This window comes from Acomys minous (assembly GCF_964271855.1).
Source record: "Acomys minous genome assembly, chromosome: 9".
NCBI lineage: Eukaryota > Metazoa > Chordata > Mammalia > Rodentia > Muridae > Acomys > Acomys minous.
In genome coordinates, this window is record NC_140490.1 from 12926872 (window position 1) to 12952039 (window position 25168).

A 25168-nucleotide genomic window follows, 5' to 3' on the forward strand; every position below is an offset into this window, starting at 1 on the left:
GTCCTGAAATTTGAATGAGTAGTTTCAGAGAAAAACAATCTTGTGAAAATATCTAACAATAAATATTGAGGATTCTGGGATTATTTGTTGAAAAATAGAAGCTTAAGTAGATACTGTATTTCTCTCTTCATGGTGATTGAACTCCAGCACACTGATCTGTACATATTTAATACACAGAATTTAGCTTTATTTCTAATGTATGACAATGGCTATCATATTGGAGAAATGTTTTTTAAGTGTACTGTTAGCTAGTCAGATTTCATATATTTGTCATACATTAGTAACTGGAATTATATATAATGTGGATACAATAATTTTTAAGCTATCAGTTCTGGATAATACATTATATTTTACGTTCCCATGAAATATATTATTCCTACTTTTTTTCTTATTCTGTGTGGCTATTATAGGATGAAGCTGAAGGGAAGTACCACCTTGTTGTTGTTGTTGTTGCTGCTGTTGTTGTTGCTGTTGCTGTTGTTGTTGTTGCTGTTGTTGTTGTTGTTGCTGTTGTTGCTGTTGAGATGAACTTCTCCCAGGCTTTGTTCTCCTGTTTCTCTTGCCCCTGAATATGATTACAAGCATAAATGTCCTTGCCACACTTGAATTAAAGTTTTAAAGATAGCTTTTTTTTTAAAATATAAAGACAGTTTCTCATGTAGTTTAGGCTGCCCTCAATTCAAACTTGCTCTGTACTAAGGAGGATAACCACGTACAACTAACTAATCCTCTGGCCGCTGCCTCCTAAGTGATGGATTATAGGACTGTACCAGCAGTTTATGAGAATCAAGCCAGGGGCTTGTGCGTGCTGGGCAAGCACTCTATCCCATGGCTGGAACAGTAGGTTTTATGTTTTTTAAACTGTGGTTTGAAATTAGGGAATACATGGTGTACATCAGATGCCTATAAAACCTTGCTAAAACCTTTATTAGTAAAAAATGATTTTTTTGGTCATTGTAAGAAAAGAACAAAGAAGCTGGGCATACACCTATAATCTCAGCACTCTCTGTGAGTTCAAGGCCAGCCTGGTCTACAAAGTGAATCCAGGCCAGCCCAGGCTCTGCAGAGAAACCCTCTCTTGAAAAACCAAAAGAAAGAAAGAAAGGAAAGGAAGGAAGAAGAAAGAAAAAGAGCACCGTCGGCTTTAAAGATGAGCATTGAAGAGATGACAGTCTAAAGGCATGTCCACATTGGGAGCTAATGTGGCTTTGTTACCTAGCTGTGCACCTAGAATGCTGTGCCATTTAAGATGCCACCCCAAGTCAGCAGGCAAAGACGAGTCAGTGCAGAAAGGGGTGAGCACAATTCTGACAGCCACAGCCTTGTCAAGAGTATTTTCTGTTTCTTTTGGCTCTTAAGGAAGGTTTATTCAGCCAGTGTGTGAAATGCCACAAATGGATGAGGTTAGAGAATCATAGAAGATAACAATTTTACTAACAGCTAAACAGATTGTACTTCCCAGTGGGGACGTGCAGGGTTTGGGGTGAGTATGGAGGCATTGTGGAAAGGAGTTGTAAAGATTGCTGCAATAATGCTGGACCTTTCTTTCTTCTTAAATTGTATATCTTTTCCTTCCCTTCTTCCCCACCCTTCCAGAGGCTCTCCTTACAGAGAATCCCCTTTGGGTCATTTTGAAAGCTATGGAGGGACACCCTTTTTCCAGGCTCAGAAGATGTTTGTAGATGTGCCAGACAACACAGTGATACTGGATGAGATGACCCTCCGGCACATGGTCCAGGACTGCACAGCTGTAAAAACACAGTTACTGAAACTCAAACGTCTGTTGCATCAGGTGTGTATGTAATCAATATTCCAGCTCTACCTTCGTAACTTGAACACAGATTGGCTTTTCTAAAAAGTTACTTGGGTTTCTAATATGTCTAGTTTTTTTTGTTGTTTGTTTGTTTGTTTTCAAACAAAACCTATAAATAGTACATGCTTTGAATTCATCCCCAACACCATAAGACAAAAGAAGAAAGAACATAGATTCCTGTTAGAGAAAAGGAAAGCTTAACATAGTAAGGTTCCTGAAAATTTAGAAATTGTACTTGTTAATTGATATCTGATATCAGAAACATACTGGGCATTAGTAACTTCTATAATTTCTGCTTAATGGTAAATAGAATTAATTTGGTTTTTGTTTGAGACTTTGAAGACCTGTTGTCTTTAGAGACAGTCTAGCCTGTAGTAGCACCAGATGTTGAACAAAGTCACAGGATATGCTGATAGGAAAACTCAGCTTGTGATTCAAGGGTACTTTCTTTATGAAAATACTCAGCATTACCAAATAAACATGGAATGAAATACCAATTTTAATTTGTGGGTAGCTTTTATGTGGCTTTAAGTCTAATTTTGCAGTTGATATTCTAGCCAAATTTAAAAATTATAATTGAGAAAGAACTACCTGACTTTTCTTAGTTTGCTGTCTGGGTCACCTTTCTCAGGATTGTATGCCCTCGTGTCATATGAGCAGAGGCCAAGTTTTAGAGTTCCCACTGGCCACCAAAACCAGCTTCTTCTATCTGCTCTGTAAAGGCTAGCTGAAAGTGTAATCGAGCTCCTAGTAGTTGACTCTGGGTGTTAGCGCTCTTAGTAATAGGCTTTGCCCTGTATTTCTTGTTTCAGGCTTTTCTGGACTACTTGTGGCTATCGAATACTTGTTGACAAGAAGCTTTTGTGTGCTGAGGCTGGGAAAAGAGGGTGGGATCTGTGATGCTTGGACTCCTCGTAAACATACAAGGATTCGGTAGTGGAAATGTCCATACATATTAGATAAACTATAACTAATACATAGGCTTTACTCCATTATTGTCTCTCTATTGGCTGATCTGGGAGGAAGATTTTCTGTTCATGAGCTATATTTTAAAGGTACAACTTGGTAGAAAAGGGTAGGAAATAGCTAAAATATACTAAATATACAAAATATACCTTGTGTGAGCTAGTCATTGTTTTAGGATATATTCCTCTAAATGATAAAGCTTATTAAATATCTGTAAATAGAATTAATTATTCTACTAATATTAATTAATGCTGTTTATTGATACAGCAGCAGTTATTTCTTAACCTGCTATTTTATAAATAAAAGACACATAAACTTGTTAGATTTAAAATAAGCGTTAAAACACTAGGGCTGAGCATATATCAACTCTCTAAGCTATCTTGTCTCCTTTGCATCCAAAATCCCCATAGATATGTGCACTTGTTCCACTTAGGCTGCTTCTGCTCCCTCAGGCCAGTCCTCAGAGAACAAGCTGCTTTTGGCCACATGCTCTGGTTATGCTAACCCATGGCAGCTTCCTCCTCTCTTCCTCCCTCTCTGTCCTCATTTTCCTTCTGTGACCCTACAAGCCTGCAAACTTTCACTCCGCCTACCTCTCCTTTGCCCAGACCCTGGTATAGACAAATTTATTAGCTAATCAGAGATAACTTGGGAGGCAAGGTTCACACAACATCATTTCGGAGAATATGTAAGAATTTGCTAGTGGGACAGTAAGGATCTTGGGGGCAAGCAGTTACATTTGAACACATAGTAGCTCCAGATCAACCCCAACAAATACCAGCTGGTAAGACAGGCCATGTTCAATTTGAAGTAAGAATGCTAACTGACAAAAGACAGTGAGTTGATAGCTGATAACGTGTTGTAGGGATTGTCTTTGAAACACTTTCTGTGTGTGAAGCTGTGACCCTGAAAGACTCTCTAAATGTTCAGTAGTTCACATTGACCAAACTGACTTCAAGTGAAAACAAAATTGTGAGGTGAAAATTGCAGAATATTTTTAGGATAGCTTTAGAGTTTTCTAGTTGCAAAATAAATTTAAAAACTGGCGTCTAAGTTGGTATAACTGTCTCTTACATTTTTAAATTAAATATACTGTTTTATAGTGTTTGTATAGTACTGTGTGTACCTGTGTGATTATGTGTGTGTGTGGTAGTCAGAGGATCACTATTTTCTGGATAGTACATCTTCTTTTGTCTGGTAACTGCCCTCCTTTCACTGGAATATATCCTTAATTTATTTCCTAACAAGATAAATACATGGCAAACATTTTTAGTTACGTTATTAAGAAAATTCTCTTTATTCTGTACTTGCATATGATTGATATTAAGTTTGTGATTTTGAAAAAGTGTGGCTGAAATCAAAGTAAGAAAAAAATGGAAGATGTTGCTTTTCTGTGATCTAATTTTAGCTATTATGAAGTATATTGCATTATGAGCCCCCATTTTTCATTGTGTTTTGCCTTTTTGTAAAAAAAAAAAATCTGTCCAAGAGATTAAAGATCTCCTAATCTTCACATGCTGCAGTATCAAGGTGATTTTCAGTGTGAATTTGTTGTGAGTGGTTTACATTTGCTCTCTCAGCAGTTGTTAGGCTGTTGGAATTCATAGTGTGACATGTTCTCATGTTCCGACCTTAGTTGTTATCTGCTGTGTCTCTGTAATCGTTACTAATCAGAACCAGGACTTCCAAATTCCTTCTCTTGATCTTTTATTTCTTTTACATTGTCACACTGGGAGAACTCATCATGCTTTCTGTGTATTTCTCTAATTTTATATTCCAGCTATATTTTTATTCAACCATTTGCAACATTTTTAGTTTCCCAGACTCTATTGTATTCAGTTCCTTGTTTATGTAGACCAGTTACTGCTCTTTCAAGATGCACATTAAGTAGAGAGCTTCTGGTCTGCTTCGTTAATACTGCTGAGGGGTGGGGTGATTTTTGCTTTTTGTTTTTGTATTTTATCTCTTTCAAAGGATAAAATTTTTCTTTTATTTTGGTATGCCTTTTCTAATATCCCATGTAATAATTACTTATTTATTAGTATTTGAAATTGAGTAATTAAAAGCTGACTTTGGACTCTGTACATGGGCCAGGTCTGCCAGATGGCTGGTCTTCAGTTTTTGGTTGGATGAATGCCAGTGGGCCCTCAGCACCAGATAAAGGTGTTCCTCTGTCCTGCATACCACTGCAGTGCCTATAGCATCTCCATAGATGAAAATTCTGCTTTTGTTTAGGTTTAAAAAAGAAAAGAAATCTGTATTAATTACTTTTGTCACTTTGATCAAAATACCCCACAGAAACAACCTGGCTCGCAGATTATAGTCCATCCTGGTGGGGACAGCTTGGTGGGGCAGTTCAATCCTGACAGCAGATTGTGTGCCAGAGGCTTCTTCTCTCATGACAGCTAATGTTAGAACCAGAGACAAACTAACCTTCCAAGGCCCACCTCTGTTAACTGGCATCTACTAGTTGCACCTCGTAAAAATTCCACATGTTGTTAAAATAGTGTCACATGTGGAGAATAAGATTTATTGCAAAATATGAACTCATGGGAAACATTTTGGATTCATTCTATAACACTGGGCATTTTTAATGCATTAAATTTTCACATTAATATTCTTTTTTGGTGAGGGGAAGCAGGCAGGGTATCTCTGTGTAGCTCTGGTTTTCCTGGAATTTTGGTATATAGGAAAAGCTGGCTTTGAATTCACAGAGATTTGCCTCTATTTCCCAAGTATGAAACACATGAGAGACCAGTAAGAAAGGGAAAGCCAGAGAAATTAAAACGTCGGACATTCGTTAAGAACAAAACAAAACAAAAAATAATGAACTCTTATTAGTGCTATATAAGCAGAGGCTCAGAAAGCAATTAGGGAGAACAAACAAGGGATTCCCCCACCCCGGTGTCTTTGTCTTCAAGCCCTAAGGGACAGTGTGGAGCTAAGCACATGAAGGGAGCTTCCAAACCCTCTTACCATCCACCGTCCCCCTACTCCTCTCTTCTTGGCCAAACCAAGAAGTGGGGTCTGTTCCACTTTCTTAAGGTGCTGGAGTTCACACCCATCACTTTGCGCCGTGTTAGGCAAGTGCTCTACTACTAGGCAACACTCTCAGCGATTGGAATCTGTTTTATTAAAGTCATCTTTATGAGTTCGCTTGGAGAAAGTCTTCCTTTCCATATAAATGTTTAAAATTGTTACCTGTTGTATTTTGCTTTCATGTATTTTCATTTGTTATGTACAGCTCAGTGTTTCTCATGGCCACCTGTGTGTGTGTGTGTGTGCGTGCATGCATGTGTGTGTGTTGGTATAGAACACGTTTTTCCAACCTAAGCCTTTGCATTATTTTAGGTTAATATTCTGTACATTTTATTGCATAATTTATGGCATCTCGATTATAGTTTTAAAACCTGCACTTGAGACTATGGGACTATAATGAAAACAATAGCGGTGGTGCCTCCCAGCCTTTAGTTCTCTGTAGTCTGTTTCAGGCGTTTTTGCTTGAAGCATATACACATGTGTGAGTATATATCTACCTGGAGTAAAATGTTACTAATATGAAGTTCCGTTTTTCTAAATTTAACTTCATTGGCAAAACTAAATATGTGAGCATAGTGTAGATAGTAAAACTTGTTACCACACAGTTCTCATCACTCCAGGAAAAAAAAAAGGCTTACAAAAGCGTATATGAGCATCACATAAAGACTGTACACTGCAGAAAATATGGAAAGATGCAAATCTGCTTGACACTCAGTATCCAACTTGAGAAATGAAACAGTAATAATAAAGTCCCAGCGTGTTCCTTTCTGACCGCAGACTCCTGTTACCCTGGAATCTAGCTTTTCCTATCCATGTTTTACTTGCCATCCTTTCACCCCCTCTTCTTTTGGAGACAGGGTCTCCCTGTGTGTCCAGGCTGGCCCAGAGCACACGCTCCTCCTTCTGTGATGACAGTGTGCTTTTTCTACCCTGGCTTCCCACTTAGTCTTAATGATAATTTTTTGGTTTGTTTGTTTTTCTGTGACAATGCTCACTTCTAATCTTTTCTTTTTTTTTCTCCAGTGCCTATTTCCTCCTTTTTTTCTTTCATATTGAATGCAGAGCCTTGTTTTGCTGCAAGTCCTCAGTGCTGAGTTTTCTCTCCTCCCTACTAAGAACTCAGAGTACCTTGTTTTTCTATAAAGTCTTGGAATCATTTGTTAGATTATATGAAAATCTCTTGGGATTTTGATGGAAATAACAGTGAATCAGTAAGTACATTTCAGGAAGAATTGATGGCCTAGAATATCTATATGTCCAGGAATGTGGTGTGTTGGTAAGTTGATTTAGTATTAATTTTTCAGCAATATTTTATAGATTACTTTAGTTTTATTAAATTTACTTCTAGTACTAAAAGTTATTCTGCTGTTAGTAAATGCTACCATTTTTTGTTTATTTTTTTCATTGAGACAGGATCTTATTATATAGCTCAGGGTGCTCTTGAACTTTACTATGAGGACCAGACTGGCTATGAAATTAGGATCAATTTGCCTCAGTATCCTGAGTGCTAGAATTTCAAGTGCATTTCTTAAGATCAGTAACTTTCTTGACACTCAGGAGATAGATTTGCTGCATCAAGCCATGTATTAAAGTGTATTTTGTACTGAAAAGGGTATACTCAAAATTAGTTGGGCTATCTGGATACCTTTGTGGTTCCAGATACATTTGGGGATTGATTTTTACTAATTTGGTGAAGTAAGTCTCTGACATTTTGATAGGGATTTTATTGAATCTGCTAATTGCTTTGGGCAGTATTGTTGGGAGGTATATATCAGAGAAGACTACTTAGACACAGTTTCAAGCCAATAGAAAGTCTTTATTAGCTGGCCAGCAGCAACACTGGGTGTTGGGGAACCAAGTGTAGTCCTGAGCCTTTCTCAGGGTGAGCGTTTAAGCACCAAAACTATATCCTCGGTTGAGACACTTAAGTTAGCCAGAACAGAGCTACAGAAGCCAAAGAACAAGGTTAGTACATTAGGGACTTTACCAGAACAATGGGAGTTGATGGATTAGGCGTTTGCTCTTATGCTAGCAGCGGTTGCTACCTTTGTGCTGGAACTTGAGGTCTGAATGACACTTCCATCATGGTGTCAGTTGTGCTAAATCTTAGGGCCTTTTACACTATGAAAACGTGAGAATTGTTGTTTGTTTGCGTTGCTTACACTGTTACATAGATGTCCCCAATGTGAACTCTACCTACTTTAAAGTTTATTTAGTTGTTGTTGCATTATCATTCTCCATACTCTATTAAGTACTGATTGATGTCAAATAGTATGACAATATTGAAGCTAAAAAGAAAGAGAGCCTTATTTTAGATTGTACATCAGTGCATTATTCTTCACAGTATAGGTTAAGCTTAGTGTGTGAGTCTTGACACGAAGTTTGTTCGTAATGATTATGCTTTTTTACTTAGACAAAACCATATAAATTGTTAAGATCATTGCATGTAATAAAGACTATGTAATAAATTTTTTATAATACTGTGTGCACAGATGCAGGCATGCATACATGCCTTCATACATGCTCACTACATATGTAGTGTACCTGGATGTGATAGGAAGTTTACTTCATTCTGTGTGTCATGTCCCACTCCCCTCACAAAAACAGTTAGGCAAATAGTAGTATACTTAAACTTCATATCTAATAACCCTAAATACAGGGTTTAAATGATAAAGAACAGAGTTATCAAGTGTAGATAAAACCTTAAAAAGCCAGTTAGCCTACAGAGCGATATTTCTGATGCTTTATAAAGAAAGCAATTCAGAAAATGTTTGTTGTAAAGGAACGCTGACTATTTAACCCTTATTTAATTCATAGATGTTAAATGTTTAGGCAGAACAACTAGCTTATAGTTTGGGCTGACATGCAGGTGTTAAATAACATCAGGAATGGCGTGGAACAAAGGGTGGGGAATTGCCTGCTCTGTGGGCAATGGAAGAGTCCATCTGAGATGTAGGGTGTGAATCTCAACTCCTTGCCGCACTGGTTATATTGCTAGTATAATTTCAACCAGTATCTTAGCAGGTTTACATTTGGAATTTATGAGAATGAGTACAAAACTGGAAATGTTAAAGGGTAAGCTTTGCGAACATTGGAAAATAGTAAGAGAGGAGGAAAAACAAAAAAAAAAAAACCATCAGGAAAACCATTAGCTTAGGATACTGTACTAACACAGAAGAGTGGATAAGAATGGGAACAGAAGTGAAAAGCACTGAAGTGTTTACTAAGAAAAACGTAGGGAGTTTTTAAAAAAAGTGTTGGATTCACTCAGTAGTATAGAGCAACAGTATAGAACAGATTACCTGCAGCTAAGTTTTTCTAAAATATGAAAGCGGAGAAAATTAGAAGAAAATTAAGTGTGTGTTTATATGTATGTTTCCCGCCTTTCCTTTCTCTTCTTTCCTTTCTTCTGTTTTTTTTTTGCACAGAAGTGATGAGTAGTGTCTCATTAGGTGCTCCAGGCTGGCGAACCTCCTTTCTTAGCTCAGCCCTGGATGTTAGGATTACAGAAGTGAGCCACCATGCCTAGCTGAAAATGTGTGGGAGGAAGGGCATTATCGAAAGACATATCCATATTCAGAGATGAGTTACCTAGGCTAAATGATACCTTTAAACATAGGGTTACACGTAGTTTTTTCTCAAAATATTATGATGAGTTTTTCCATATATTTCAATATTCATTTTTAAAAAAATGTCAGGTATTTTTCTTTTGTCTAAGATGCTTGCCCTAAGCATCTGTTAGGATCAACTCACTTCTGAAAAACTGAAAAATTTTAATTCTAGTTTTTACATCTTCAAATGTTGCTTGAATTATTAGATTTCGAACACTTCATCAGTTGACAGTAGCACTCAAATTGTTAGTTGACACTGTGGACTGTATTCAGTGTGATTTGCTTGTCTATATGTCTTTGAATTTACAAACAGACAAACAACCTAACTACTCTTGAAAATGCGAAGAAGCCCTTTCCCCTTCCTCTGCTGCCTTTCTTGAGATGCCTCCATGACCATGACTGGGCGCTAGCCTGTCTGAACACAAAGCAGCTTTGTTGACATCACTGATGATGCTTGTCAGCACAGACTGGTCAGTGTTGCCAGACAGTTTTGTTAACCATTTCAAGATTTCATGTCCTCTGTAGCTGCTCTGGAACTCATAGGAAGACTCCAGTTTTTGCAAACTCATGGGAGACCCTCCTGGGTAAGATGGTATTACTAGGTTTTCTAATGGTTAATTTGTGGAAGCTAAATACCACTCCAGAAATGTACTTTCCTGCTGTCCCAAAACAGAACAGCTGAAGAAGGTTGCCTGGCAGTAATCCTTTGATGTTTTTAGATGAGAAGGTGTAATCTCCTCATTTTTAATAAAATACAGCGTGGACTGGGGACGTAGCTCAGAGGTAGAGTTCTTGCCTAGTGAGAACAAGACCCTCTATTCAACTCTCAGCCTGAACACATGCTCTTATTTTGTGATTTGCTGATGAATAATACATTAGCATTATAATGGCATTTAAAATTCACAATTGAAGAAACTGAGTAAAAGCCCAGATTATTTGGGTAGCCAGTTAACTGAACTGCTTATGTTTTGTTCATTTGCTATGCTTTAGATCTTATTTTGTACTTGTATTTGTATTTGAGTACAGAAGACTCAAAACAGTATCCAGCATGAATAAGTATTATTTCCTTATTGTGTATATTGTGAAGTTTAAAAAATCAGAGGTGAAGTAATTTCTTAGTATTATGATTAATTTATAGTATTATGTATGTTGAGGCCAGGGGACAAAGGACACCTTGGGAGAGTTTATTTTCTTCTCCCACCACGTGGTTCCTGGGACTTGAACTCAGGCCTTCAGGCTTCATGACAAGTGACTTTACCTGCATAGCCACCTTTAAAAAGAAAATGTTTTCAGTTCATTTATAACCTTCTTCAAGTTTATACATGTCTCAAGGTATTTTCTAATTTTGGCCCAGATACTTTGATCTTAGGCAAGGTTAAGTAGCTAATACTGCTGTTGTGAGTGTCTTATCTAAGGGAGGTGTAGCCTTAGTTAATTCAAGGGGAGAGTATGTTGATGATGACTAAGCTCTTGTGCTTTGATCTAAGTAAAGCCCCTTTCCTCTTTGATCTTCTAAGTCTAAATTGCTAGGCTTTAAAAAATAGAATGCAAGATTTTTTTCCCTTCCCACCCCCCCGCCCCCCCCAGTCAGGGTTTCTTTGTGTAGCCTTAGCTGTCCTGGACTTGCTTTGTAGACCAGGCTGGCTTCAAACTCACAGAGATCTGCCTGCCTCTGCCTCCCTGAGTCCTGGGATTACAGGTGTGCACCACCGTGCCAGGATAGAATGCAAAATTTTTAAAAATTTAAGATGTAGAAACAACTTAATTATTAATAATTTCAAATTCTCTTAGGATGGTCTATACAGTTGTGTGTCTCCCTGACACCCTCCAGTGTTAGTATTAATTTGGGAGCTGAGGAGATAGCCTAGTTGGTAGAGTACTTGCCTGCCATGCAGGAAGCCCTCGGTTTGGTTCTCACTCCCTCATTAAATTAAGCAAGAGGTCACTTTGCCTGTAATCCCAGCACTTGGGTTGAGTCACGAATGTCTGGAATTCCTGTCATCCTTAGCTATGCAGCAAGTTTGAGGCCAGCTTGAGCTTCATGACACCCTGTCTGGGGAAAAGAAAATTAAATTGACTGATGGTAAAGAACAGTATTGATATGAAATAAATTCTTAAGGATATTTCAGTGCCTTTGTAGACTAGTGCAGGAGTATTACAGTTTTGCTTTTCAGCTGCAGAAGTTAACTTTTTTTGAGGCTATAGTGTATGTTCAAAAATATTACAAATGAAGTCATTAAACAAGACCAGCAGTGTATGGCTTCTTCTACCTTCTTTGTAAGCTCTTTGCTTTGCTTGGTTACCTGTCCTTCTACCCTCCACTGCTCAGTTCCCTCCCTCCTTACCCCTAGCTTTCCTTTCCGTGGTTGTGCTGTGTAAGGACACATGTGCTGAGATCTTTTATTTTTGTATGTGTGATTACATTTTTCTTAGATAACTGAACTAGCCTTGTATTCATAGACTTCATCCCATTTCCTTATGACATATTCTACAGTTTAGATACTTTGAATCTTATTTTCAGTATTATGTTAAGGATTTGTCATCTTTACTTACACTATTTCTTGTCTTGTTATCAGAGATGTGAACTGACCACTTTAAACTGTCAACAATTTTAAAATTTTAATTCACGTGTGTTGGTAGTTGTATACTTACACAGGACATTTGCTTAATCTTAGATGAGTTTAAAACTTACTAGTTTTAGAGGAATTTCTTCATTTTATAACACTTTGCAGATTTGTATCTGTAGAGCTGTGCATGTGATACCTCTTGGTGTTCAGCGTTTAAGAGATACAGCAACTCTATTTATTTAGGTCAGCCTTTCCAACCACCTTTTTCACTAAATACCACTTTAGTTCCACTCCGCGAACTTTGGTCTCTACATTTTCATTTTCTTATTTATCTGTAACTTTCTCTAATCTTCATCCAGGATTAGAAGTTTGTGTTTCTTTCTACCTATTGAGAGTCTCCCTGCTACTGAAGTAAGCCTGTCTTCACAGCGTCTAGTTTGTGTGTTCAGTTCTTTGAATAGTTTCTTAAGCTCTTAGTTCCTGCATTTCATGCTTGCCTGTTTCTTCTGTGACACCAGTGACTGAAATAGCCTTGTTGTCATTGCCCCTACACAGTCCTAAGCAGACTGTTTATTTTTCCTGGTCACTGTTTTTTCTCTTCATTGATTTTAGTGAACCATTTCTGTCAGTCTGTTTTCTTATTCACTCTGTCATCTCAAGTCCTGATAGTGAATCTTTAAATTAAAACAAATGATTTTTACTTTATATATTTTATTTGTGGAGGGAGACTTTTTCTATTTACATCAAGTTCACCTTTACTTTTTTGGGGGAGGAGGGATGAGCTGTTCTGCACGCACTTTGTAGACCAGGCTGGTCTTGAACTCACAGAAATCTTCCTGCCTCTGTGTACCAAATGCAGGCATTACAGGCATGTACTATGGTGCCTGGCTGAACTTTTTTTATAACGCTTATTAATATATCTTTTCTAGTCAGTTATAAAGTTTATGCTATTATGGCTGTGGGGTTTGTGTGAGTTGACATTTTTCTACTTGTGTATATAGTAATTTTGGATTGTCAGAGGTATTTTAGTGTTGTATATGAAGTTTTTCATCTTGAGTCCTATAGTGAATACACACACACACACACACACACACACACACACACACACACACACAGTGGGAGAGGGACGGAGGCAAGAGAGACATGCATATGTTTCTTAGAGTAGGGAAAGGTCTAATAAACATTAGGGTGCAAGCTCCAGATTGAAACCACAGTTCCTTTCTCGGTGCCTTTGTCCTATGGTCTAGATCTGTTTGGTGTTCAGCATAAGCTAGTTGGAGCCTAGGCGTGGTTTATTTCTTGGCTGTCTTTCAGCCTTTGATTAGCTGTTCAAGCGAAGTTGTACTTGCGGTATACCTAGAAATTTAGATGCAACTTGTTTTCCTGTTATTTTTCATCCCTGTTATTTTCAGTTTGGCTGAGCTCTCTCTCTCCTTTCTTTCCCCCAGAAATATGGGGTTTTCTCTTTCTTGCCTTGCTGCATAACTTCCCACAACTACACCCACAGCCATGGCAAAACAGTATGTACTGTGTTTTCTCTCATTCTCTTGTGCTTTGTACTGTAGGCAGGAAGATACTTAGATGTGTGGAAGTAGGATAAGTTTTCAGAGCCTCTTTCTCTCAAATGCACTTTTTTGTAAGATTTACCCTGCTTTGACATGCCATGTCATCGGAATAGGGATGAACTTCTTATTGAGACGTGCGTTGTAAAATAAACACTCCCTCCATGCTTTATTTCCTTGTTCTGGGGTCAGGAGGATGGCTCAGTCAAGTCAAACACTGCTTGAAAACCAAGGATCTGGGGCTGGAGAAATGACTCAGTAGTTAAGAGCACTAGCTGCTCTTCCAAAGGACTACAGTTCAGTTCCCAGCACCTACATGACAGCTTGCAACTGTCTGTAACCTCTGTTCCAGAGGATATGCCACACAGCCCCACATGCTGTTAAAATACCAATGTAGATGAAATAAAAATAAATAATAAAAAGCCAGCCTCACTTTCTTGCTGACTGGGCAATATTCTCCCCCCACCCCTTGTTTTCACTCGCTGTCTTGCTCTCCTCCTCGCCCTCTTGCTCCCCAGTACTCACTCGAACTGTCTGGTGTGTGGTAGACCTGGGAAGGCCAGGAGGATATCTCTAGTCTAACTGGAAAATCAGGCCAGTGGAAGACAAGCTCAAAAGAAACAGATGTCATTGCTGAGGATGACACATGGGGTAGTTTTCTGCTCTTCACATGCTTGTGTGCATGCAGCACTCTCACCCTCTCACTCTCTGTCTCTCTCTCCCTTTCCCTCCCTCCCCCCTCCTTCCCTCCCCCCTCCTTCCCTCCCTCCCTCCCCAGGTCTTAGTGTTCATATTACCACTAGGAGAAGTGTAATTTATCTAATAATGGTAAGAATCTGGCAAATGCTTACCAGTCATAACTGCAATCTGTATTGATTGTTAAGCTTTGCTAAATATGTATTCTTTGGCCTATCTATTGCAGATTCTGACTGAATAGATTTATTGTACAACAAATAGCTTAGCTGCCCTCCCCTCCTCCCTCCACAGCCCTGTTCAGACACTCCTACCTCAGTTCAGGTAAATCCACAGTTGTGTAGACGCTGAACACGCACCTCTGTGGAGGGCAACGTTCTCGGAGCTGTTGCAGTGGTGCAGCACTGCTCAGACTCAGTTCCTCAGCCTCACCTCCGGCACATCCTGCGCTGGCTGATCTTTCTTGAGATTGGCTCTTTGAATCTTGAACATGGGAGTTTTTTAAACTAGTAAATCATCAGTTCAGCAAAGCCCAGAATGTAATAGTCTCATTTTCACTATGGTGTTTAAGGACAAAATATTTTCTCAGCTTTTCTTCCTGAGGTACATTCTGTAGCTATTAGAGTGCTTAAGAGATCTCCACAATCAGCTTGACCTTTGTGTGTGTACGTTTATATAGCACCACCTCATTATCTTATTAGGACATTTCCAGCTTCCTCTCATGTGGCCCTGATGCTCCTCCCTACTCAGTACCTCTGCCTGTGTCTGTCCTGATCCAGCACAGGACACCATTAGGCCTTTTCTCAGACCTCTTATGTCTAGTCATGTGACACATGTTTTTGATTATCTAATACTTAATCAAATGATTTTTATGGCCAACCTTTGTTGAGGTTTTAAATTTACCTCTCAATTGTTTATGCTGAAACTTGTATCTAAACGTGCTTTCATTATACATTTTCCATCTTTTCTTAATTGAGTTAATTTTAAATGTCTTCTGGAGATTCCCTATAGATCTTTTCTAACCATAACATTCAGTGTTCCTGTTATCTGAAGCTATCTCTGCCCACCCCGCTCCACACTTTTTTCCTGCTAGTGTAGCAGTGAGAGGAGCTTTCTGAAGCCTTATCTCCTTCTTGTTCTTTTCCAGTACTTGACTACAGGGAATTGGAGTTCAAGTGAGTGTTGGTGATTACTGTATTCATATTTTATTTTGTTTTTTTCCTGGTAGCACGATGGAAGTGGATCCCTGCATGATGTTCAGCTGTCATTGCCATCCAGTCCGGAGCCGGAAGACAGCGATCAGATAAATAAGGTATGGCCCGTAGTTACACTGAAGACTTCAAAGCCTTTACTATAAAAATAACATAGCAGTGACATTTTAAGCTTTGAATAATAGTGATATCAAAAACTAGAGCCTACAGCTCCCACCACTCAGTCTGCCTTTGCGACACAGTGGGTTCAAGGCCAGCCCAGGCAACTTATTTAGTGAGATAGTGTCATAAAAATGGTCTGGAATTGTAACTCAGTGGCCAAATATTTGTTTAATATCCACCAGGCTGTGAGTGAGAAACAGGCTAACCTAGAGCTTTGTTGTTTGGGAAACTGATCAGACTTCCTCCGAACCTAAGCTAAAATGATAGTCCTGGGATGCTTTGACTTAAATTGCACCTTGTCAGTTGGAAAGTAATTTGCCCTGGAGTTGCTACTGTTGCTTATAACTATGAATAATAATTATCAAAATTAGGTTTTTTATAAAAGTACAATGGTAGTAGGTACTTCATAGAGTTGAACAAACATTCAAATAATGAGGTTACTTTTTCCATGTTTGAAAATGCAGTGATAGAATTGATGCATATTTTAATAAGCAATTTAAAATGCTACAGTTCTCATGATCTTCAGATTTTAGTAGATAGCTCTTCTAGAACTATTTCTCTAGCATACACAGATATTGATTCACTTAATATTTTCAAGTAGGGGCTGGAGAGATCAGTGGTTAAGAGCCCTGGCTGCATTTCCAGAGGACTTGGATTCAATTCCCAGCACTCACATGGCAGCTTACAGAACTGTCTGTAATTCCAAGGGACCTGACACCCTCAGACCTAGCACATGAAATAAAATTAAATATACTATTTTAAAAATATTTTCAAGTAAAGGCCTCCACATCTCTTTTCCAAGATATAATTGCCCATATTTGTTAGTCACTGCAAATGACAGATAATCTCAGAACATTAGTGACTTAAAATAATATAACATGGTCTGTGTTCTGAAATTCTGCTTCACGTGGCCTCTTTGTTCTGAGAGCCAAACTGAAGGATCAGCCTTATAGTGAGATGTAACATTGTCGTATAAAGAAAAAAGAACTTTGGAAAATTCATATGCATTCTGCCTGGATGTGACAAATGCTACTTCCAGTTGGTTCACATGGCCAAAGATGAAAATACCTGGACAGAGGAGTATAGGCTTCTGAGTGATTTGCCAAGAATCAGTGATATACAGAGCAATCATAACCCCAAGGCGATAGCACAGCAGTTGCGTTGGGTTACTCCCGTCGTCCACCTGTCATTGCTCAGTCACTTGCACCCGTGGATTTCCACACTGCTGGTAGTGAGGTAGTGTTCTGCACCAGCAGATCTGCAGAAGACTGAGTTTTAAAAAAGTTTCATGTCTGCACCCAGTTTAAAACCCATGGTTTAGATGACCTTGGAAAATGTCTAAATTTCCCTAGCTTTGTAGCTCACATTTTTCACCTCAAATTATTTTTCCCTCAAATTTTACGAGGTTTTATACATGCAAAAATTAATTTTGAGACAAGGTCTCATGTAGTCCAGGCTTCTCTCAATCTTGCTGTGTTGCTGAGGCTATCCTTGAACTCCGGATCCTCCCGTTCTCACCTGTGAACTGCTGTGCTGACAAGCATGCAGTGCCACACCAGGCCAGGAATGCGTATGAAGAGAGAAAAGTAATTTCAACTTTGTACTTTGCCACGTTGTCAATCCTTTTCCTTTCTAGTTTGTCCATGTGTTGACTATGCCATGACGGGCGCGTTGAAGACTGACATCCTCACCCTGCTCCCTTTGTGCCTAGGCAGCTCCTTTACGATGCTCTTGTTACTCAAGCTGAGATGCAATCGTTTATTGTGTCCCATATTCTCTGTTTCTTTTGACTTATAGCCATTCACAATATCCCTCAAGGTAGAAACATGGATTTGACTTCTCCCACTTGGTGCATTGCCAAGTTTCCTAGAGGCTGTGACCCCTCTCTTGGTCTAGGTTTCTTTCTCATCTGGAATATCACAGTACCTTGGATGCAGGTTACTAGCCCAGATTTGTCCTGGTTAAAAATTTCCTCCAAACTGCTAAAGCCATCTCAAGTGCAAATCTGTCATTTCCTGGCTAAGGCCATGCTTGCTAGCCTTGGTCCTCTCTGATGTGGCCTTTGCCTGGTTTCTTAGCCAAATGACTTCTTACTTTTTGGCTATAGCGTGTGTATGGCAGAGGTACTGTATGTAGCTCACTGGGTGTGCTGTGCTTGGCCTCACTTCTGTAATGTGGGGTGCTAAGAGTGTCTTATGGAACAGCCAAGTTTGTGGTGGTTCTGTGTGTCTTCAGACCTTCTGCTCATTTTCAAGACTTTGCTGGAGCCTATTTCTGACAGGCACATTTTTTCCTGTGGTGTCAATCCACAGAGCAGTGCCTGATGCGCTGCTGTGTACTGTATCTGAATATCGCATGGGGTCACATTTTCTCTAACAGTGTAGAAACCGGCCATGTTTACATAAATAATGGCTACACAGTGTTGCAGCACGTTGCTTGTCATATTTCATTTGAAAAACAAGTTGTAAACTTGTTATGAGATCTGAATTATACTGGGTATGTTCACGTTAATTAGTGTCTGTAAAAATGTACTTTCAGTACTTTCTGTTTCTCCATCAGTTACCATTACCTAGTTGAGAGTTGTCAGGCAGAGTCGTGAGGCATTTTTATCAGGGCCTTGAATATGCGCTTACACTGTCCTTGAGGTAGAAGTCCTTCATCATGTGTTGACTTCAGTGTTAATGATACAAATGTTTTAGGGTTCTGTGTAATGAGTTATAGTCATCAGATCCTAATCAATGATTTTATATTCTGTACAGTGTAGAAATGTGTCCTTAGTGTATTCATGTAAATATTTCCTTCGTATTCTCTAATCCATCTTTTCCCTTTTGATTTCTATATTTCTACTTCTTAAACTCTTTAAGTCCAGCTCTTTCAGTCTTTCCTAATTACAGTACTTATGATAGCATTTTATAAACTCTGATTTTCCCTGTCATTTTGGGCCACTTATATCACATCCTAAAATCTGTTCTTTAATGTTTATTTGTGATCTTGTTAAAATAATTTCATTTTTGAATTAAAAGACAATTTCTTGCATGTATGTTACATATTTTGATTATATTCACTCTGAATCTCTGTTTCACTGTAGCTGATGGAGAGGACACATTTTATTCAGTAACAACACATAATCAATATTTTACATGTTTTTTGTTTGGATAAAACCTTCATGACAATGTACACTCTAATTTCTTATTCTGCTTCCTCAGTATATGTTTATATGTGGATAATTGAATAGTGGTACGCAAACTGGCTGAGGGTAGCTTAACAGTACTTGCCATTTTGGAAATGTAGGAGAATATTGCTTAACTTGGCAAAGACTTCCGTTTTACAGTATTGGGTATGTCTGCTGCTGATGTTGGCTGGTGCCTTTCCCTTTAATTCTGGCATTGTTTGTCAGCGAGGTGGCTCATTGAAGACCACTCCCTCCTGGCACTTACCTGGCATATTTCTCCTGCTGAATTCTGAGCCACTCTTGAATCTTCTCCTGTACATTAATTAGACTGTTCCCTCTGTTTGTTTTGCCTTGTTGCTTTCCAAAAGAAAACTTAGTGTCTCTTGAAATTTCAGTTGAAGTCTGAGTTATATGGCAATTTCTTTTACTATATAATCTTTGGTCCAATTTCTTTATTATGTTAATGAAAAGGAAAGCAGCACACAACCATGTATCTTCAAGATCACCTCAGGTGCTAATCCAAGTGGGAAGTTGGTGAATGTTGGCAGTTACTTCCATTTTTATTCATTATTTACATGTCACTTGCCTTTAGACCATGAAACCATTTTTAAAAATTTAGTAGATTTCCTTTTAGATCAACAAATAATTCATTCATTGTTGGATTTCACTGACTTTATGCTTCTTATAAGAAAATCACAGTATTTTTTCATATTTCAGAATGAAGATTTATTAAATGAAATAAAACAACTTAAAGATGAAATAAAGAAAAAAGATGAGAAAATTCAACTATTAGAGCATCAGCTTGTAAGTATTAAAACATAGACTAAAACAGACTCTTCCTAGTGGGGCTGGGTTTGCTTTTATAGGACTGGGCAGGAGTGGAGTTTGACCTTTTTTTTTGCCTTTCAGAGTTTCATGTAGCATTGCATTTAGAGGGTATATGTTCCAGTAAAGCATATGACTGAACCCTGACGTAAGATGTGAAGTAGTCATGGGAATGATTCTTTGTTGGTTCATTGTTGGTTTTGTGCGGGTGTAAAGTTCTCCATTTTACTTTTGCTTATTGATGCAGAGTAAATGACTTTCTTTCATACAAGTTTTGGGAAATGAGTACTTGGCATTTTGTCTCTGTGAGCAGAGTGGCCTTAAGGATTGTGTTACACTGAAAGGGATTCTAGGGAAATACTTCATTTCTGTGGCAATGATAAATGATCTGTCAGATCCCTTAGTTAAAAGGCCAGGCTGAAAAAGAACATACTGCATACAATTACAAAAATCAGAAAGGATATTTACTGAAAGCCAAGAAACAATGTAACAGCAAAATCAGCTTTATGAAATACTGACTTCATCCATTGTGTCAAGGGCTTAACTTGTGCCACTGAGGTCATATTGCAGGCATCCAGCTCCTGAGTGAACAGGGACAAACAGGGACCTTAGTGTTGATTGATAATATTCCAGTGTGGTAAGTTCATGGATCATTAGAGAGGCTCCGCAGCACTGCACCGAGGCACAGGCGCAACATGTGGACTGTTTGTATTCAATATCCAGGAGAATTCCATCAGAGACTCGTTTAAGAAGCTACCTTTAGTGCTTATTACCGGACCAATTTCCCCAGATAGTTATAAAGGAACATCTCCTCTTCCTTATAGGGCATCATCACCAACCTGAGCTACCGGTCCATCAAAGTCCAACTTGGGGGACCAATGAATGGGTCTACTGATTTCTTTTTCAGATGGGTGAGGAGTTGCTAAAGGACCATGGGTGGGCCCAAAGCAGCTACACCACTGGAAATCCTTACCCTATAAGTGCATAGATGGAGTTCCCGCTTAGTTAATGCTCCACAGAATATAAACTCCAGCACTCCCCAAGATGACAGGGCCACTAGAATCATTAGGCCAGAAGTAGATGTGGCTGGCTAGAGGATGCAGAAAAGAGTGGCTACTAAAGGTGAATTACTGGAACTTTTCCACCCTGGCTTAGGGAGGAATGTCATCAGGCCCAATCTTGAAGTTCTCTTGCAAGTAAGGACAGTTGGTCTGGTGAGGGTCATGTTAGGGCCTGAGGGCAGTGCTCTACAATGGATCAAAATAGACCAGAGGAAGAATATCATTCTTTCTATGCCCTTGATTGCTACATACATTTTACATCTATGTAAGTGATATTGTATATCTACACACATGCTCATTTATATATACATATGAAATTATATAGAGTGAGTTTTTTAGACAGTTTAGGAGATTATCAAAAGAAAATTTTGACTATTTGAAATTGTAGCTCAGGGACAGATGTCTGAATAGACCCTATTGTTAGATGTAGGCACTTCTGCCCTGAAAGAAGCCTGAGCGGCATGTGTGGCTTGATGATTTGACTTGTTCTTCCAAACACAGCCTCTAACTACCTGCATCTATGTGCAAAATTAAACCATTTTAAACATTTGTGGTTTTGTCCAGGCAACCCGGTGTAACTGCCACCAGAAATCTAAAGAGGACAAGTGTACATATGCTGATAAATACACCCAGACACCGTGGAGAAGAATTCCTGTAAGTCACTTGTTCTTGACTCCTGTCCTTTGCTATTTAGGTGTGTTGCTTTGATTTTCAATCTAATCACTAATCATTTTGAATCTGCCATAGCTGTTTTTTTCCTTTAGGTGAGTTGCTTTTTTGTTGTCTCCTAGGTGTTATGTGCTTTCCAAAGCTTCTCTTGTGTGTTCCCTAGATGTGAATGCGCTTTTAATAGCTTTTCCATTCTGCTCACTGTAGCCCATTTTATTTGAGTGTCTACTCTTTTCTCATTGCATGTTTTTGTGGGAGTAGGAATACCGTGGTTTGACTTGTACAATATATCCTACTTTGAAGGTGTATGATGTAGCACATTTCCTTTTGTGTTGAAACTTTCCAAAGAGGTTTTATTGTAATTACAAACTACTGAGGGAATTAGGAAATATTAATACATGGAAACATAGGGTATGATTTACTAAAAAAAATAGGAAATTATAACTAAATATTGTTTGTTGTTTTTGAAAGTGTTATATATCAAAATATACTTAGTGCTAAAAAGTGGCCTATTATTCACCACCAGTACCTGGGACTTACTTCAGGATGTCAGTCATTATCCTATTGTGTGGGGTAGGTAACAGACGTCTATTAATTAGAGCTTGGTATACTTTGAAATTCCATTTGTGTTCTGTAATGCAGCAGAGTCCCAGTAATACAAATTAATAGGAAAATATAAAGGCTAATATGATCAATCCAACTTAGAAAATGTAACTATAAGCCTTTAAAGTTTACAAAATTGTTACTTTATTTCTTTTCATGTAACGTCTAGTTGCTTTCTCTGTTGGATGCTATGACATAATAGAAATAACAGAAATGAATCTATTTGGAGATGGCCTTGGTTGTTGAAGGGGAAGTGAGGAATTAGAGAAGGACATACACAGATAAATGGAGACTACTCAGTTCCTAAACAGCCAAAGGGACTATGCACTCACTGAGAGAAAGCAGTGCAGGTTCTGTGTAGGCCGAGGATTGGGATGGTCTAGGCAGACCAAGAGCTTGGTGAAGGAAGGTAGTGTGGGACTGTCATGGAAGGCAAATGGCATCCTCAGACAAAGAGAGCTTAATTCTACGTTGATGTTAGAGCGTGTGGAAACTTAAATGTTTGGAGACAAGCCCCAGATGAAAGACTGTGCCTTGTGCCTCTCCATGGGCATTTGGTCTTTCTAGGATCTCCAGTTTTCCCACAGGGTGTTTGTGGTTTTAAACATCATTAGTTGCCCTTTCTGTTAAGTATGAGAAACTTTACTTTGCATCATTATGGAAGTCATTAAACTTCATAATCTCCCTGGCTCCCCAGCCTCATTGTTCTGGAAATCTTTCTCCTTACTTGAGGTAAAAGTAACTGGTCCAGAACAACCCTAGTGTATTCCTGAGTTAATTTTCACAGCAGTCTTGGCAGAAGTAGAGGCCAGGTTTTTAGCCAAGTACTATAAAAAACTCAGACTTCAGCTTTCCCCATTGTACTTTTTATAGGCATCACCTGACTACATTCCTGTTTTTGTTTTTGATAGGAATAAAAATAAAGGGGCATTAAATAGCCTGTTACATTTATGTAGAAAAGAAGTGGCTGGGACAGTTCTGTAACTTCGGACTTCTGACTGCTGGTCCATAGTGCCTATCCCCAGAGCACACGGGAGAGCCTTGCAGGACGGGAGGAATGGAATGCATGAAACTAACGACAAACAGCCAGTGAAGGCAGAGGTGGGGGCGTGGTTTGTCAATTGTAAGTACAGTTAGGCTGGAACACAGATGCGCCCTAAGGAAAACAGTGAAAGTTAGTGTGGATGATCTTACCAGTGCAGAGTCAGCAAGTCTAATACAGGAATTACTGTGGTTTCACTGAGGTGCATTCAATGCATAAACACATTCTTGTTTACTTACCTCAATAATATGTAGGTATCAGGTGAATAATGAGTTTACTCTGTGATCTTTTCCCCCTGCTCATTGGACTTCACTTGAAATACATTGTTTGGAAACAGTTAATATAGTTATAGTGATTTTCTTTTCACTCAAAAGTTATACCTTGCTCCAGATGTTCCTGTTTTTGTTTTTGTTTTGTAAGTCACTTGCAAATATTTGAAAACATCCTCATCATGTAGTTATTTAACAAATAGTTAAACCCTTTCCACTCTATTATTCCAGATGTTCTTAAAGTCAGAGACCTGCATATTCATACAGGGTTTAGGTGTTGGGGGGGGGGGAGGTGCAGCTTGGCTCTTGTTTGAAATCTTTAGGTTTTTAAGGCAGAATTTTTAGAAATGAAAAGGCTGTTTAAAAATCTTTTTAATATAGGGGCTGGAGATATGGCTCAGAGGTTCAGAACACTGTTTGCTCTTCCAGAGGTCCTGAGTTCAATTCCCAGCAACCGCATCATGACCATCTGAATGAGATCGGACGGGCAGGCACACATACAGGGAGAATACTGTATAAATGATATTATTTTAAAAAAAGAAAAATTCTTTTTAATATAAGTAAGTTTCAAACAATCTGTCTAGGCCTTTATGAAGGTTGCAGATTGTACTCTGGGTTGCCTTTTTCACATTTTCTCATAGTATCTTGAGACATTTCAGTGTTTTTGACGTTGTTACAGTCATTTGATTATTAGCATCTCCTTGGACTTTCTGTGAGGAGTCTATTTGAACATTGTCTAAACATGAAGGAAGAAATTTAACTGCAGTGTAAGATGACAAAAATGGCTGAGAGTTCGCTGACTAGGGTCTGTTGGAAGCCATTTAGGAGGGGGAAAGAAATGTGAAAGGTCATTGTAGGTGGCCACCAAGGTGATGGCTCCTATTGGCAGCAGAATGGTGGAAAGCGAACATTCTGAGGCTAACTGGCATTTCCTCTGGAGATCTGTCTGAGTGGAGTTGGGGATCCACTAGTGGCCACAAGTAAGATGTCTGGAGTAGAGAAGCCACGAGAAATAAGAAGCAAAGCAGAGAGTGAAAAGCTGCAGCTACACAACTGTGTGCTCTTGCTCTGTGCCGAACACTGTTTAACTGAGTGGAAAAAGACACGGCCCCAATCCTCCAGAGGCTTGCTTACTGTGACTTAACAGCAGTGGAGATGCCAGGAACCTCATTTCCTTGCACACAAGGAAGCTAAAACTGAGCAACAACTTGTTCAAGTACTTGCAGGACTCAGGAATGCTCTGGGAGGCTGGTGCTCTCAGAAACCAAAGCTCACTTCACTTTGTTTTTCTTTGAGACATGGCTTCACTGCTGCCCTGGCTGCCTGGAACTCTCTGTGTATACCATGCTGGCCTTGAGCTCAGCAGAGCTCCATGTACCTGTATTACCTGAGTTTGGAGAATAAAGGCTTTCACCATCAGGCCCAGCTGAAGGTTCATTTTAAATAGTTACAGAGCCCGCTGTGCTTGGTGCAGTCCTACTGATCCCAGCACTTGGAAAAGGGTGGCCGTAAGCACAAAGCCAGTCTGCGCTTATAAAAGACCTTGTCGCTTTCCTCAAATATAGCATTGTTTAATACTGGCTTCTAGTAACTTAAAAGAAAAAGATGCCATGAATTTGAGGAGTGAGGGTATATGGGAAACGGTAGGAAGAGGAAAATGATGTGACTATATTAATTTAAAAATTGCAAAAATACATAATTTGGAAGACAAAAAAATTGTAGGTCAGTGTCTGAATTCTGTTACTGTGTTTTTCCAATATTGTTTTAAAACCATTTAATCTCAACATTTGAAGATAAAAAGTCAATTTGCACATTAAAATCCAAAATATCAAGACATACTCTTGTTACCAGACAGCCATTTGTTTGAACATCTTAACTTAAATAATTAAGAATTAACCCTTAG

General features: G+C 38.8%; 1 protein-coding gene across 6 annotated transcripts in view; it reads left to right on the plus strand.

The window, feature by feature from the left end:
* CCSER2 (coiled-coil serine rich protein 2) overlaps positions 1-25168 on the plus strand; it is a 108992-nt gene that overhangs the window by 64012 nt on the left and 19812 nt on the right. For all 6 annotated transcript variants that reach the window (XM_084796801.1, XM_084796802.1, XM_084796800.1 and 3 more), the window contains 4 exons: positions 1597-1792; positions 15480-15563; positions 19514-19600; positions 21247-21336. In XM_084796801.1, the coding sequence (XP_084652927.1) occupies positions 1597-1792; positions 15480-15563; positions 19514-19600; positions 21247-21336 (457 nt within the window). The remainder of the gene's footprint in view (positions 1-1596; positions 1793-15479; positions 15564-19513; positions 19601-21246; positions 21337-25168) is intronic.